The sequence below is a fragment of the Serinus canaria genome, chromosome 14, assembly GCF_022539315.1.
Source record: "Serinus canaria isolate serCan28SL12 chromosome 14, serCan2020, whole genome shotgun sequence".
In the NCBI taxonomy this organism is placed as follows: Eukaryota; Metazoa; Chordata; class Aves; order Passeriformes; family Fringillidae; genus Serinus; species Serinus canaria.
In genome coordinates this window covers 9,235,468-9,251,627 of record NC_066328.1, presented here as the reverse complement: position 1 = coordinate 9,251,627, position 16,160 = coordinate 9,235,468, and the positions used below count along the sequence as shown (strand labels likewise).

The 16,160-nt window shown below is 40.5% G+C and overlaps 1 protein-coding gene across 1 annotated transcript in view; it reads right to left on the bottom strand.

Annotated features, from left to right (window-relative positions):
- Nucleotides 1-358: 358 nt before the first annotated feature.
- Nucleotides 359-16,160, bottom strand: part of OTOA (otoancorin) — a 31,590-nt gene continuing 15,788 nt past the window's right edge. The window contains exons 20-28 of the mRNA XM_050980166.1: nucleotides 14,669-14,762; nucleotides 13,433-13,562; nucleotides 9,949-10,136; nucleotides 6,152-6,307; nucleotides 4,591-4,733; nucleotides 4,063-4,199; nucleotides 3,019-3,116; nucleotides 953-1,149; nucleotides 359-395 (exon numbers count right to left, since the gene is read on the bottom strand). Of these exons, the coding sequence (XP_050836123.1) occupies nucleotides 359-395; nucleotides 953-1,149; nucleotides 3,019-3,116; nucleotides 4,063-4,199; nucleotides 4,591-4,733; nucleotides 6,152-6,307; nucleotides 9,949-10,136; nucleotides 13,433-13,562; nucleotides 14,669-14,762 (1,180 nt within the window). The remainder of the gene's footprint in view (nucleotides 396-952; nucleotides 1,150-3,018; nucleotides 3,117-4,062; nucleotides 4,200-4,590; nucleotides 4,734-6,151; nucleotides 6,308-9,948; nucleotides 10,137-13,432; nucleotides 13,563-14,668; nucleotides 14,763-16,160) is intronic.

Below are 16,160 nucleotides of genomic sequence, written 5' to 3'. Positions count from 1 at the left end.
ATACACAGCTCCAAAGAGAAGCATTTCATAGGGAGACAGGAACAATGGACAAGAAGCTCAACAACTCAGGTGATCTTTACCTGGAAAATTCCTCCCTTTGGCAGACCTCCAGCAGGAACAGGTCATATGTGAGAGGGAGCTGGGCTAAGAGCACTTCCCAGGTGCTTCTGGGAAGGCCTGCTCTAATTCCAGCAAGGGCATCATAGCAATTTAGCTGCCCTTACTTCTATTTCAGCATTTCAGCTTCCCTCTCTCTCCTCCAACAGCTTATGTCTTGCTGGTGTCACTGGAAACAACAATATTTGCTGTCTGATAGGGAAAAGAGTTTGCACATTGTCTTGACTATGTGCAAACTCTCTCACTGTAACACATCCATTGACATTGCCCAGTATAAACTGAAATATGAAGAAGTAAAAGATTAAACTACTGAAGTATAGGTACTAATAGGCTTTATTTCCAAATAGGATGGGAATGGCAGGAAAAGTTCCATAGCCCTACAATCTGCTTACCCACCCCAGTACTACCTCCTTTCCCACATGCACCTCTGCAAACAACATTCTGCTGCACATAAAGGCTCTGACCTGAAGGTCCAGAGATGGAGACCCTTGCCTTACATTTAGGCAAAGAATATGTGAAAGAAGGAGAAGGAAAAGCTCACTGTTTCAGACTACCTTTTACACAAGCTAGTGCTTAGCACAGCGTTGTGCTACTAGACAGCTGCTAATGCCATCTGACAGTCTTCCTCCATTACCTCTTGCTGTGGGTAAATCCAACATCCTCCTGGCTGTTTGTCTGGGTCAGGCATGTGATTTGAGGCACGAGTGTAGAAGCTGATTAGTAAATTCACTGTAACGCACCCTCAGAAGAGAGGCCTGACCCTGGTGCGTGCTGTGAGCCCTCACACCCCGCTGGTGTGTGCCCCTCCCCTAGGCAGGAGCAGGCAGGACTCCACTCACCGCCGGGAGCTGGGCTTTGTTCCTCCTGAGGAGATCCTGCCGTGCTCTGTGTCCCTGGGCTGCTGCTCCTGGCTCCATCCAGAGCCAGCCCCAGGCTCTGGAGCTGTGCTGCATCCAGGTGCTCCCGCTGCCATCCTGTCACCATGGCGGCGTTCTCAGGGCCCAGGTTTGCGATTTGCTCTGGGGACAATGCCTGAGAGGAACAAAAGACAGAAAATTGGCTTAGGCTGTCAATTATAGAAGGCAGGTAAGGAATCAGAAGTCAGCACTGCCTTGCATTTGGAATGAGGGACATTAGCCTTCAACACTGTGTTGCCATAAAAGAGCTCAACAGAGCTTAAAAGAATCCTCTGTATTCATTTACTTCCCTGACCACTCATCTATCTGTCACCTTTCTCTTTGATGCTGGCAGCTGACAGCTTGAGAAGCTTTCTATGCCAGCACTGTATTGTACACTTCTTCAATATATTGTTGGAGTTTAATTTTCCAGCCATTTCTTTTCTGATTTGTTCAAAGACTGATGGTATTGTGCAACCTTTTGTGTTTTCATTTATTTCCTCTTATTTCTGCTCCCAAGCAACCTCACTTGAACTTACATTTGACCTTTGATTATAGTTAGCAGTAGAGCAATGAGATGAAAAGACCCCATGCTTTAATCTTATTATTCAGTTTTCTCTTTTAGATTGAAAATCTCCCCAGTTTGTTCATATTAAATTTAAAAATTAAACATGGCAATCATAATCTTACAGTAATTATCCTATATCATATAGCAATTAAGCAGTTTGTAAAGCCTGCATTATTGAACAGGCTGGTTTGCTTTAGTTCTAGTTAACATTCTGCAGTCACAAGCATTTTAACTCTCCTACACAACAAGCCTTTTTTTCTTGCAACAATTCTGCACCAGGTTCTGCTTTGGAAAGACAAAATTCCCCTTGCAAGTAGGTCAGATGATGGAGCAAACCCTTGCCCATTTTTCATTGTCTACCAAATGGTGTGCTGATTTAAACTCAGCAAACTCATGGAAATGCCTACAGGTTCAGACATTTTGAACTGAACATCTTCTTAACCCACTTGAAGTCCATAATACAATGTAATTTTTCATAAATCAAAATCTGAATAATTTATACAGCTGCAAAATGAGGCCATAAAAAACCTGTGTAAAAGCAAAGTCTTCTTTGAATCTTTCAAATACAGAAAACTCTTCCAAAGAGGTACCCTGCTTTTTGTTAATCACTTTTTGTAGTATCATTACTACTCTTACTAACAAAAATGTTGTTTGTTAGAAATTCTACAAGATGAGATAGAGCTGTTTTGCAAAAAAATAGTTTCTGTAATGACATTTTAGGCTTATCTGAACTGTCAGTGGTACTGTGCACAGTTAGTGCTCAAGGAGGTTTTTATGGGAGCTGACACAGTTAACTCTCTGTTTAGCTCAACTGCCCATAAGTACATTGCTTGCCTGAGCATCTGAAAGAGACCAGCCCAGGCAGAGTATTAATCTTGTCACTAAGTCAAAGAAAGTCAGGGGCAATGATCTCAGGATCCCTGTTCTAATTTCTGGTCCACATTCAGGACTGCTGTAATTAGATGTGTAATTCCTTTCTGATCTGTATCTGCCTGCACAATCTGTTTTTCAGAGCTAACTTGGGAGAATGGTGCCAGATTTCAGGTTAATAAAACAGCTCTTGCACAGTCAGCAGAGAAATCTGTAGCTATTACAGCATCCTTGCAAATGTTAATAAACAGAGACAAAAATTCAGATCTGAATCAAATGCTGGAAGATACAGTGTCCATTCCCTGTTTTGTGATACTTGCTATTTCTTTGGGATGCATTCTGAAGGATGAATAAAGCTTGTCTAGCATATTTCATGGGCATCACAAATACAGATGATACAGCTGAAAGTTAATATTCCAGTGTTCCAGATCCTTCATAGTCTCTCACTTAACAGACCATAGAAAATTTTTTCCAAAACCCAAAACCTATAAATCAGTGCTGCAGTTTATTTATACCAGAGTAAAAACAATAGAAATTTAGTAACTTCTTCAGTAATCAAGCTCTTACTTGGAAAATTTCAGGAGGTATATGTCTTACTGCTGATGGCTGGAAATATGGCATCAAGCTTTTATCAAAAGCTTTTAATTCATCCTCATTCAAACCACCTAAAAAACCCACATAATAGAAACAAAACTCAATTCATGTTATTTTTATTACATTTATTTTTAAGGTAATATAAACTTTAAGCACTTATAAAAAATATATAATAAATGGTTTATTCCAGGGTGTTATATAGAGAGATACTGATTCTTTCTGTTTTGTATCTTTCATTATATTTCAGCATTACAAATCCTCTGACCTTAGCCATTGACACGGAAAGTACTCTACCTGAATTACTTTATCTTGGAAAAGTAAATTATAAAAGCCTATAAAATCATAAGCAATGTTATCAGGGAATGCTCATTCACAGTCTCTTCTGATCTGTGGTTAGGGAGCATAATCATGCAATGGGAGTGACTTCTTCAGCACTTAGGTGGTTATGGTGGGGAATCATTGCCACAGACATTGGGGATGCTAAAAATTATGAGGGTTCAATGTGCAGTTAAGTGATAACAGGGAAACAAATCAGGAACAAAACTGGGAGTGAGCTCTGGCTCAGGAGGGCTCTGAGGCTGCAAGAGTACTCTGGAGAAGTATCACTCCAGGCCAGTCCTGCCCTTGTGCTCTTCCCTGGACAGCCCATTCTTTCCAGGCAGGATACCTGGGCAGCCAGAGCACAGCTCCTTCCAGTACAGCCTGGTTCACAGAGAGTCACTGGGTCTGGACTCCTGATAGGTTTTGCTCTCCTTGATTTACCCTTTCCAGCTTACAGGACCCAAGTAGCTGCAGGCTGTGCTTCCCAAGGTCAGTTTGAGCAGATTTACAGAACCTTACAGAGAATCCCATGACTTTTCCTTAGTGCTTCTGAAATTGCTGGATTCTGTCCCTGCAGGTGACTCCTCTCTGGAAGAAATGTCTTTTGCCAGTCTACAAAAATCCCCAGCTAGGTGAACCCATCTCTTAATAGCAATGCTTCACAACCACCACCATCTGGAGTTGTAGCTTTGTTACCTGCTATAGTACCAATTTCCTGTAAAACAGAGCCATTCCAGCTGGTAGCAGCACCAAACACAGATTCTGTCATCTTCTTAAACTGCCTCAGAACAGGGGTGCTACAAAACAACAGGCCAATTCTTGCAACTGCAGCACTGCAAAAGGCAACAAGGTCATCATTACAAGCTGCATTTACATGGAGTACTAAATGGGCCTGGAATATACTTAAGCCTGCTGTAAGAAGACTGTAAAGCCCATTTTCAATTTAAAATATATGTGCACAAATTGCATACAAATATTTCAGGTTTTAAGCAAAACCCTGTACTTCTTGATGCAATACTTAAATGGTGGGACATAAATGGCAGAAGAAAACTATAAAAGAACATGTTTTAAACAACTGCTGCATGCCTTCTGCTTTTCTAAAAGCATTTAAAATGTAAAATAGTGTCCTTTAGGCTCTGCAAATCTTAATGGAACAAAAATGGCACAATAAATTTTATCAATAGAGTAACTAATAAATATTTCATTAGATATAAAATGCAGTACCTGAATTCAGCAGTCCTTATGGATGTGATTTCTGTGGAGTTCAAAGCACAGAGAACAGCTCCTAATCCAACTAAATCAAAACTTTTTAATGTGCTGATGGTCTGGCCAGAGTCATCTAGAAAACCTTGTAAAATAGCTCTTGCCTACAAAAGCAGTAAAATAGTATGCATGAACAGAGTAAATAGAATTGAAAGGTTTGTTACTAGATGATTGAAATCTTACCAGAAGCTATGGAGCATAAATATATATCCTGAGTCTCCCCAGTGTATGGTCGTGGCCTTCAGGAGGAGCACTGTCACCACCTACATGTGACACTAAACCAGGGCACTGTTACCCTACCACTTGCTAAATGCAAACGGTTACAGAGTGTGAAAACTCTGTACTTCTTCTGCCAGGTCACAGGGAAAGCCTTCACCACAAGAAATGGTGCTGGACTGCCTCACAGAGTCAGTTAAATTGCTACAAGAAAACATTAAATACCTAAGGGGATCAATATGTAATTTTATTATTTTTAATACTCAGGATGACTTGTCTTATTTAAGTGCCATACATGAGTGGTGACCTGTGTCAAGGATTAATTTTCAGATATGAATGGGATATTGGTACCAAAGTGCCTTTGCAAGCCAAAGTAATTTAGGATGGTGCTCATTTTAAACTAATCCTTTAAAAACTGAGCCCATCTCAAGCATGCCACCAAGACATCCTCCAAAGCCAGTGAAAGAAACAATCATCTTCCAAGATTTCCTAATCTATCCACAATGCTGAGCTTCAAATAACTAGCTTAACTAGCTGCCAAGGTTTTAAGACAACTAAAATTCAGCAGGATGAATCTCTTTTAACTTACTACTCTTACTGACAGCAGGAAACCTCAAAAGCAAACTGGGTTTGTATAAAATCCTCCCAAGTGCCTCCTTATCATGGTGCCCTTCAGAACAAGAATCTATCAAACAGATTTGTGATATTCCTCCAGAATTGCCACCATGCCAGCCTCTGTGGAGCCACAGAGCCCTGATGCGCCACAAAGTCAGAAATACACTGCCAATTGCTTATATAAATAAAAGGTTTTAACCCTTATTATGAAAGTCTCATTGATCTAACTAGAAGTTATTCAAGGAAAGGAACATGAGAGAAGTCTATGTGCTAATAAAGGCCTTCTAGGGCAATGGATGCTGGGGTTGGGGCACACTACCTATTCTGTTATTGTTCTTAAGAAGGACTCCTAGCAGTACTCCTAGCAGTAGAGTCTATTCCAGGGACAGTGTGAGAGGAGCTGCTCACCTCCTTCCACTGCTTAGTGGACAAGTGCTAAAGAACACACTCATCCCCATCCCAATTAACAGTGATTGATGCTGTCTTGGCCACCTCCTTAAGGAAGCCCCAGCCAGCAGACACCAGTGCTGACCTTTGTGGCCACTTTCACTGGGGTCACAGCGTCAGAAAAGCACCAGGGAGTAGTGTGGGTCTCTGGATCTATTTTCTAGGCAATTCCAGGGCTTGAGTCCCAAAGGGCATGAATCCAGAGCCTTTCACCAGGAGTACATTCAGTACCTCACTCACTCACCTGGGTAAGAGTCCACCCTGGCTGCTGACTAAGAGCAGAGATGGTGTCGATGGAGCGCAGGTCCAGCTCTGTGATTTCCTGTGCAGTGAGTGCCAGAGCAATGCGGCCCAGGGAGATGATTTGGTAACTCCTCCAGTCTGGCAGCAACCCCCAAACCTTTAGATGAGAGTCATTAATATCTGTTAGGTCATTATGACTCTTCCTCTATATACACCATTCTCAAATCCCTTGGTTCAAAAGTCCTAAAACCTGAATATTCCTCTTTGCACACAAAAGGCAGAACTTAGGTATTGTGAAGGTTTTTGAGGTTCTATACCAATAATGATTAGTTCATCTAAAAATACTGCAATTTTTACAGCTTGGATTTGTTGATGAGTCAGAATAGGAAGTGTGGCTGTAGGAGCAAAACCACTAAGAACAATAAAAATGGGAACCTGTGCCTAGATCCAGACTGTTATACTGCCAAGAAAGCAGCACCTGCACTACCCAGGCTTCTTCCCAGCTGCAATCACTCCAGGGAACTGATTTTAAGTTCCTTTTGTGACCAATCACCCTGGCTCAGTCACTGACAAGGAAAGACAAAGTAGGGAATGAAGTAATACAGACAAAGAACCAGTTTCTAAAGTCCTGATTCCTAGATTGTGTTCATTAAATGTTAAAATAAAAAAATAATTTAAAGTGTTTGTACAGATACAGTTAAATTTGTAAAGCTTTGTAAAAAACCCAAAGAAATAAGCAGGGGCTCTTCTAAACCAGTACCAATGTATTTAAACTGACAACTTCCCCTGCTTTTAACTTTATTTGTGATAAAGTTACAGTGATTGAAAAGCTGTCACTGAGCAGCCTGAAGGAAATTTTGGTATAAGGAAAAGATCTGCCTGAGTAAAGAATAATAAAAGTCCATCAAGAGCTGAATTTTCAGAGGCCAGAACTGTCAATTACATTTTCTTGACAATGGTAGAAGACTGTAGACAGTGGTCAGTATCTCCCTGGATGTTGCCAATTGCCTTCACAGAGAAAGACACTGGGTTTTGGCTGGAGGAAGTGACTTGAACAAGCCAGGCACACATTTTAAAAAAATGCTCACTTCAAAGCTCTCATGTACTTCAGCAACTCTGCTTTGTGTCAGTGAATGCATGACAGGTTTCTAGTATAACATCATGCTGCTAACTCCACCTAGAAAATTAAAACTAAAAGCCCAGGGCTGGGCTACCATCTGAGTCAGAAAAATATTTACTCCATTTTTGACATAGCTACAATTTAAGTTTTGTTCAAAAAGTTAGAAAGGACAAAGCTAATAGGGACTTGCTGAAGAGCATCTCTGCAGATGCCTACTAAATAGTGTTTGCACCATCAGATAGACATGGAGCTGTACAATCTCCAGAAAATATAAAAATAGAGCTCAGGAATCTGGATGTCTGAAATTAAGTACTCCTTACACAGAGCTGCAGGCTCTCTGCTCTGCACATCCAGCACAGAGCAGCCTCAGCTGCCAGGCTGCTTTTCCCAGCTATGACCCTCAGGTTAAGGATTTGTTTAAGATATGCATTGCTGGATTTGTACCTCCCAATTGAGTTTCCACCAGATCTTTTATGCTGGTTTTACAATGTCATAAAGGGTCTAAGTCTGGGAAACTTCAATCTTTTCCAAAGCAAATAGATAGTAAAAAGCATTAGCCCAATTTTAATGCTTTTAATTCTCTAGCTTAAGAGATACATGAAACACATGCAGGCAAAAATGCCAAGTGTCTGTTTCCTGATCTAGGCCATAAAGTACAGAATTTGAAGTACTTCATAAATAGTATTATCTGACAGGGCTGGGTGAAATCTCAGGCAGAAGGATATAAATAACACAACACATGAAACTGAAACACTCCTTTGTCCTCATTCACCTAGAACTACAGATCCATAGAGCTGTCACTGCTGCAGAGCTGGGAGACCTTCCACTTACAAGTGAGCTAATACTTTCATTAAGATACAATCTGATAACTAGACTTTTTGAATTAGTTTGGAACAATGAATAGTTCAGGCTTAATGAAACCTTTAATCAAAGATGTTAATAATATAACAGCATCTATGCATATCATTTCAAAGAGCTTTGCCTGTACTGTCTCATTTCTCATGCTTCATGCTCAGCGTAACACCACATTGCATTTTGAAATTAATATATAGGAAGTCTTCTTTGTCTAGCAGAAATCTGTACAAACATTCATAGACAGAATATACTGTTATTCAGTGCACTACAGATCTGTGAGTCTTTGGATATAGCCAGAAATGTAAGTGTATCAACCTTGTTAGCAATTTCCACACAACTGATATCACTCTGTAAGTACACCAGTATATTGCACTGCTGTAAAGAATAGTAGTTTTCACTATGGCAGGTGAGCACTGGTTTTATTTTCTTCTAGGATTACATTTCCCCCCCTTTCCTACCCACATGTGTCCATGCTGACAGAGGGAAGCTGACTTGGGAAGAATACATTTGCTGCAGTTGTCCTCCTGCAACAAGGCAGCAGACACAACTGCAGAGTCACCATCTGCTTTCAGAAATCTGTGCAGTGCCACTTCTCTTCAGGCACCTGCAGTTCCACTGCTTTAAAAGCTGAGCTTCACTGCTAAAAATTGCACAGTTGGCCTTATTTACCCAAAATCCATGGTCAGCTCCACTGCTGGCTGCAGCTGCTGGTTTAAGGAGATGCTGCCCAGGCCCATGCTGCTCCCTGCTCCTGCTTTCCTCCAGAGGTCATAGCCCTCAGGTCTCCAAGCCTCTTGCACTCTGTACTGCTTGCTGCCAACTGCAACTGGTAGATGCTTCCCAACCTCAATCTGTCAGAACGAACTGATGGAACCTAAAAAGGACTTCTACATGTTGGATCATTTTGACAGAAGGGGATTACAGAGTAGCCATGCAGAGATGGAAGCAGAGCACAGATAACCTCCAGCAGATGCTGCTGACAGGAAGCTGAAGCCAGGCTGGGGCAGTACCCTCTTCACCTCTGAGTTTTCTGCAACCAGAACAATTTGTCTTACTGCACCCTAAAGCTTTTTCTTGCTGAACTAAAAGTATGTTTGGGAATTTGCCCATTCCCTGGCAGTGCAGGCAACCACAAAGCAGCAAGAGGAGGTCACCCCAGGGAGAAGTGCAATGACAATAGGCATGGAGCAAAGTCTGACTTCTCTGCCAGCCCACTGTGTCTCAGGCAGGGCTGCTCAGAGCTCTCTTGGTGCCCCAGACCCAGGCACAGTGCTGACCTGCCCCCATCACAGACCTCTGTCCAATTGTGCTATTGGTAAAGACAGAATGTAGGTGGGATTTTTCCTCCCTAAAATTTCCCACTGATGGGTCTGTCCCTGCCTGTGAGAAGGTGGAAAAAGGAGCTTTATTCAGCCAACGACTGCCTTTCAGTCATTGGGTTTACCCCACTGTAAGCTATATTTAGCATCCACGTAGACAGTTTAACATGCCAAGCTTAATTCTCTGCAGGGCAATCAGCAGCCCCTAGTACTGCTTGCTGATTTTTCATTTATGAAAGGAAAGTGAGAGGCAAGCAGAAAAGTAATTCAAAAGTAAAACCACTTCACTTTTTCAGCTGCCAATAGCTCAGAACTACTTGCCTGTTGACTCTAAAGCAAGGGCAATAGTCCTCTATCACCACCTCACATTATTTTTCCAATAAACCATAGATATTCTTGTGGCAGTAGTGACATTGACATAGCACAGTTATTTTAGAACTGCATAGTTCAATAACACCAAATCAAATTACAGATTTAATTTTCCTTCACAGACAGGATAGTTACCTGCTTGGCTTTTTCCTTCAAGGCAGTCAGCTGGGAGCTGTTAAAACCTGAGACACCCCCAAGAAGTTCCACATTTTTGTCAAAAGTCCCTGGATCCATGCATTTCAGTTCCTGAACTGACCAAAAGACATTTGCTTCTCCTAATTTAATGATTTCATTTGAAGAAGGAGCTCTGGTTCTCAGGCAATCTGAAAAAGGTCAAATAACAAGAGTTTTCATCAAAGAGACAACAAAATAAATCAAAGCAATATTGATATTTAAGAGATCAACAGACTATAAAAATTTACTTCTGCTGATGTGATATTGATAAATTAATTATTTTGTAATTGAAAAATTAAAAAATATTTATATTAATAATGTTCTGAATATAAAACTATCAGTATCGTGCAAGTTTCTTTCAAGTCTAGTTCTCTAAAGGCAAAACCCAGGCAAGAGCTTGTTCTGAGTTTAAGCCAGAAGCCTTGATTCAACAGGAGTGAAATGCAGATGTTTGGGATGACCCTGGTGGAAATTCACCAAAAAGAGCTTCAGCTGAATAAACATCGCATTCAAACAGTGGATCCAACTCAGCAAGAATGTAACAGACATGAGAGGTCCTTGCACTCCGCAAGGCCTGATAGAGATATATGTCTTGTAAGACCTGCCTGACATTTAAACAAGGTGAAGACAAGCTGGATGTGTCAGAGAAGCACGGTGCTTGTTGGTTATGTCAAGACTGTTGTTAAAATGTCAGGATCTAGAGAGGGCTGTACCCTCACCATAGCACTGTTTGGACAGACAAACTGCTTTAAAAATCTTATTTACAGTCAGGTTCCAGGCCTATGCATCATCAAACCATACAGTTTCCATTGTGTTTTTTAACAAATCCTAGTCTTTGTTGACATAATCTACCTCTAATGTTGATGGAAAGCAGAAATAAAAATCCTGATGTGGTTGTTTACTGCTCCCGTTCCTGTCACTAATTTAGGAAAACCTTATTAAATAATTATCTAAACCAAATAATCCCTACATGTCTTTGGATACAGTCATTACCAGTAAAAAGCATGAATTTCACAGATGCTGTGCCTCAGCTAAGCTCCCCCAGATAAATAAATTAAAGTGAGGATGTACAAAGTAGATTTGTACTTTGAAAGGAGGCAGAGGAGGGATTTATTTGCATCAAAAGAAGCTGCAGTAGTGGGTAGAACACTGAAAAGATTGAATCTGTTGAGCAAATGAAAATGCTGCTCAGCTTCCACTGTACCAGCTGATCTTCTGCTCTCCCTTTACCTCCCTCTTGTGAAGCTGCATTGTTTCCCTTTCCCCTGCTGCAGAAGGTCAGCTTTTCTCATGTAAATACTGCCCATCCAGACACAGTGCAGCTCCCTTCCCCAAGTCATGAAAACCTATGACTAGGTGTCCTTGAAAAAAACCCATTGATTTTATAATTTTTAACACACCAGATACACTGATGCAATTAAAGAGGGAAATACTAATTAGATTTCTGACCTGATGCTGCCACTTTGCTGTTCCTTCTGCTATAGATTTAGCTTGATGAAAAACACACACATATATATATATATATATATATATATATATATATATATATATATATACACACATTATAACATCTCAGTGCTTGTGGTGAGAAACTGCCACTGCCCTCTGGTAGCATCTCAGATACATAGTTCCCTAATTTTGCTTTTCATGTTCCATCTTGCCTTAAGCACCTTGAAACCTTTGCTTTTAATCTTGATATAGACACAGATGCAAGAACTCTGTCACTGGTAATTGCTGCTGTTATTAACATTAGCTCACGACTGGTCTGTGAGAAATGCAGAATAGCATTGGTGGCATGAAAAGCTTTAATGCTATTCTGGAGTAATTTTCATAATACTCAATTTTTCAGTGATTTACAAATAAGTAATTAAACTTCACTCCTTACTGAAACCACTGTGTGAGTTGGTTGGAGCTGATGAGATATTTGGTAACAGAAGTTCAGTATCATGTTTGGGCTGCAGAAGCATTTCCTGGAGTAGCACAAACAATCCTTCCACTTCTCATCTCCCAGATTACCCCAGTTGAGCTTGTGCACCCCAGGTGAAGACTGAGGAGCCTCCATGGCCTTGGAACCAACCTATCCTTTGACAAAGACCCTCAGCTTCACTGGCACTGCTCTTGCAATGCAGGTGAGAGAGCTCTGCAACTGCACTGGACATGAGCTGGGCTGATTAGAGAAGTCTTTGGGATTCATGTAGATACAGAGGCTTAAAAAAGAACACTTAAGGACATAGGCATACTGAAATACCTGCTGCTGAATCTTCAGTCCTATGGCCCATGTCTAAAGAAACTGGCTTGTAATCTGCTGATTTACTTGCTGAAGGAAGGGTGAATTTCATGCATGCAGGTGAACTAATCCCCTACTATTTCACCAGCTCAGTCCTGCTTTTTTTAGAGCCTGATGATTGTGTAATGACTCCTCCGATCAAGTGAGGTCATGTTTTGTTTCAGACTATGAAAAAACACAACCCTCAGAACTCCCTCCACCTCTCTCTGTCTATGAATATAGACAGCACTGTAAGAGGAAAAGTCATTTCCAGAGACACACAGTCATCATTCAGAGTTCCTGCCATACAAGCAGATGGATTTCCAGGGTGGCTCAGGGCTTGCTGAGAGCTTGAACCTCTATTCTGCTAGGCAGAGAACCAAGGGGGAGATTTTCAAACACAAACGCAGAAAAGATCAAACTCCTTGAATATATTTGGGTCTAAATTCCCATTGGTGCTTTTCAAAAGCTTCCCCCACAGCAGGACTGTTTTCCATGGCACAGGATGGCACAACTTACAAATTCTGCCTGGGTGAATTTCAGATAAGAGAAAGAACAGTTGTTATTATAATAATAGAATATTGTCAGAATATCTATCTGATAAAAAGAAAATTATCCATTTGTCACCAGAGATTCTAATAGATTAGTTTGGTTGCTAATTAAAATACCTTTTAGATGATTGCAAACTTTGTCCATTTGGACATGAAAAACAGGGCCACCACTGTCAGATTTAAGAACAGATCAGTCACCATATGCTCATGTCTGGCAAAGGATTAACTATGTGCAATCTTTTGGCACAATAGTAACTTGTCACCTTCACAGGTTTTTAATTCAAGGGATTTCAATTAGATTACAAAGTAAAAATAAAAAAATTAAAAATAAATAAATCCCTCTAATTCAAATTATTAATTTTTTTCCTTTGTACACTCAGAAGGATTCCAGGAAATGCTTAATCATGCAATCCTGTAATGAAGGTTTCAGCAGTTAGTGCATTATACAAACTCTGATGAGCAGCAGAATGAAGACTCTCACTGTTTTATCCTAAAATCTGTAAGTGACTCAATACTTCACTTTTATCTCAGAATGCATTTGATGACAAAGTGAGACAAAGTCTGTTTGAGTTGCACCATCTCAGCCCCAAATGGCAGCACTTGCAGAGGCCCCCAGGGCAATACTGACCAGCTCTGCTGAGAGACAGGAGAATGCTGCCAGTGCTGTTGGAGACAGTCTCAAACACAGCTGACAGGAGCTCTTCAGCTGAAGAAACTGGTCCAATTGTCTTTGCAATTTGTAAAATGGTATCTGGGAACTTCAAAAGGAAAGAAAGAATAAATAAGGCTCCTCTCCCTTTTAAAACAAATCAATTTGTAGAGAAAGTCTTGTGCAGACCTTAGCAAAGCAGGGCTTAGGAACAGTTCAGTCTTGTCCCATTGTGCAGATGTTTCAGAAAAGAGTAATTGGCTGCTACTGAAAGGTCATTGGCACACATTTGAGGGGGAAAAAACTATGAACAAAGCAAATTCTGAGTGATTCTCCATCCTGTGTGCCCTCCCAGCTTCTGGCAACACCTGAGCACTGGCTGATTGGTGTCTGTGTCCAGCCCCTCCTGCAGCAGTGAGTGCCACCATTTTAATTTGGGCTTCATTTCACTTGTCTTAAATTTGCCAGATAATTGAGGATAGGGACCCAATTAAATGATGAGATATAACTTTGACCTGTTTGCCTTCTTTAGGCTTTTCTGCCCTCTCTCCTCCACCCTGCTAGACACCTTCCCTTCCTTTGAAGAGTCCTATTCTATCTGGTCAATTATAAGCATTATCTCCAGTGGAAAAGCTGCTGACTGTGCTCACATATTTCTGCTGAAGAATGAATCCCTCCTTCCAGTATAGTTTACTCCTCTGCATAAAAAAAATTAAGATTATATGAACTAAAGAAGGCAGGGAAATTACAAAGTGCAATGCTGAGGCCATCAGATATTGTTACTTGTGCTATGCTGGCCCTGGGGCAAAGGCCACATGAGTAAATGCTTATTTGATCAGTAGGATCCCATTAATAACAGGATAAGAAACACAACTTTTATGGTTGGAAGGCAGAAGGATGGAGTAAAGAGCACTGCAAGGTGTAAAGTACTAAAAATGAGTCTGTATCACTGTAAGTGCCCCTTTTTTTTCCTTTGTGACTGTAAAATTGTCATTGTACACATGCAAGTAATTGTTTATAGTAACATTACTCTCAAGAAGAAATTTCTTTGATGGAGTCAAGAATATATGAAACATTAACACAGGGTTCTTTGACAAAAGAATTATTTACCTAGTTCAGCATTCAGGTTATATAATTTAGACTGCATTATGACATTCACAATTCCAAGTTCTAAAATATATGTTAAAAAATTAAAACTTTTTAATAAAACCATACCTTTTCAGCAAGGATGTTTAACTCCTCTTTTGACAGCAGAACTAGGAATGGTCCAACATCTAATGTTGTTTCTGCTGTCCAGTTGTTTGAGGAGCTGAAAAAATATTTTGAAAGTTTGTATTAATAAAGAACATTACAATAAAAATAATACCAAAACTTCAGTGGGTTTATGATACTTTATCATACAGGAAACACAATTCTATGCCAATGTGATGATTCATTGCTACAAGCATCAGATTGCATTTTCTCTGGACATAGGGCACACAATATAACCAGAACTCACAATACAATCAGAAAAACCCTTCAAATATGGTGATGATGGAGTTCTCCCTCAATAGTCAAGTGTTCTTAGCATTACAGTGTTTGAAAAAGGAGAAATAATTCTTTCTTTGAAAGAAAATTTACTATTTTCCATCAGTTCATATTGCAATAGTAGCCTGCAAAACGGTTATCAAAGGAGAAGTAGAAACATCATCCAAATTTGACAAATGCCAGTCAACCCATTTGGTGGGTGACTTAATAAAGCACTTAGATAAGTTATTTTCAGCCTGACAGAGCCTACAGAAGACTGTAGTAAGAAATATATTACTATCTCATGTCCCCACAAACAATTTTAATTGCTTTGTTGCTCCACTATGAGGATGTTTAAATATCTTCAAAATTCAATGATATAAAATAACATAAAATCTTATTTAGCACAGTGTGCCATGATTCAATAAAACTGATTTGTATCAAGATCAATGCAGGGATGGGATCTGCTGGAAAATACAGCTATCAGCTATCCTACCACAGAAAAATGCTAACTAGCAGGAAGCTGAACAGCATCTAAGGTGATCAGGTGGATCAAGTGACCAACTTTGGGGTGAAAGGATGGTTAGAAACTGTGCAACCAGGCTCCCTTTTCAAAAGCAAGATACTTCCAATGGAAAATGCAAGACAGAATCAGTGTATTTTTGCCAGATAGAGGATGGCTTTGTTCTTGGCATGGCTGATAACAGTGAGGTTCCCTTCGCCCTCTGAATCTGAGTCCTTAGTGACACCCAACACACTGCCCACTCTGCTGCTACAGATGCTTGAACTTCATATCCCTCTGCATGTTTTCTGCTCTCTCCTATTGCCACAGGTCCTTGCAGTCTTTTTTTCTTGTCTCCTCACACCAGCACAGCAAATGCCCCATTTCCATTTTCCCATTCTTTGTGTTCCTGCACCATCCTCTGCTTGTAACCCCTTTCTCTTGCCAGGCCAGTGAGCCTATTTTCCTGCCCCCCCTCAAACAGTACACTTTCTCTCCTTTTCCTCAGGGATTTAAGTCATGCAGGGTGTCCCTGGGGTTGTATTTTGTTCCACAGTTATCACATTACACACAAGAACAGAAATGTCATTCTAGTGGACAAGAACTTGGACAGTGACAGAAGCTGCTTTGTGCTGGTTTCACTGCAGTTCATCTGGGCAAAGCAAATGTTTGGTGTTTGCATGGCCTAACTACCAGCAT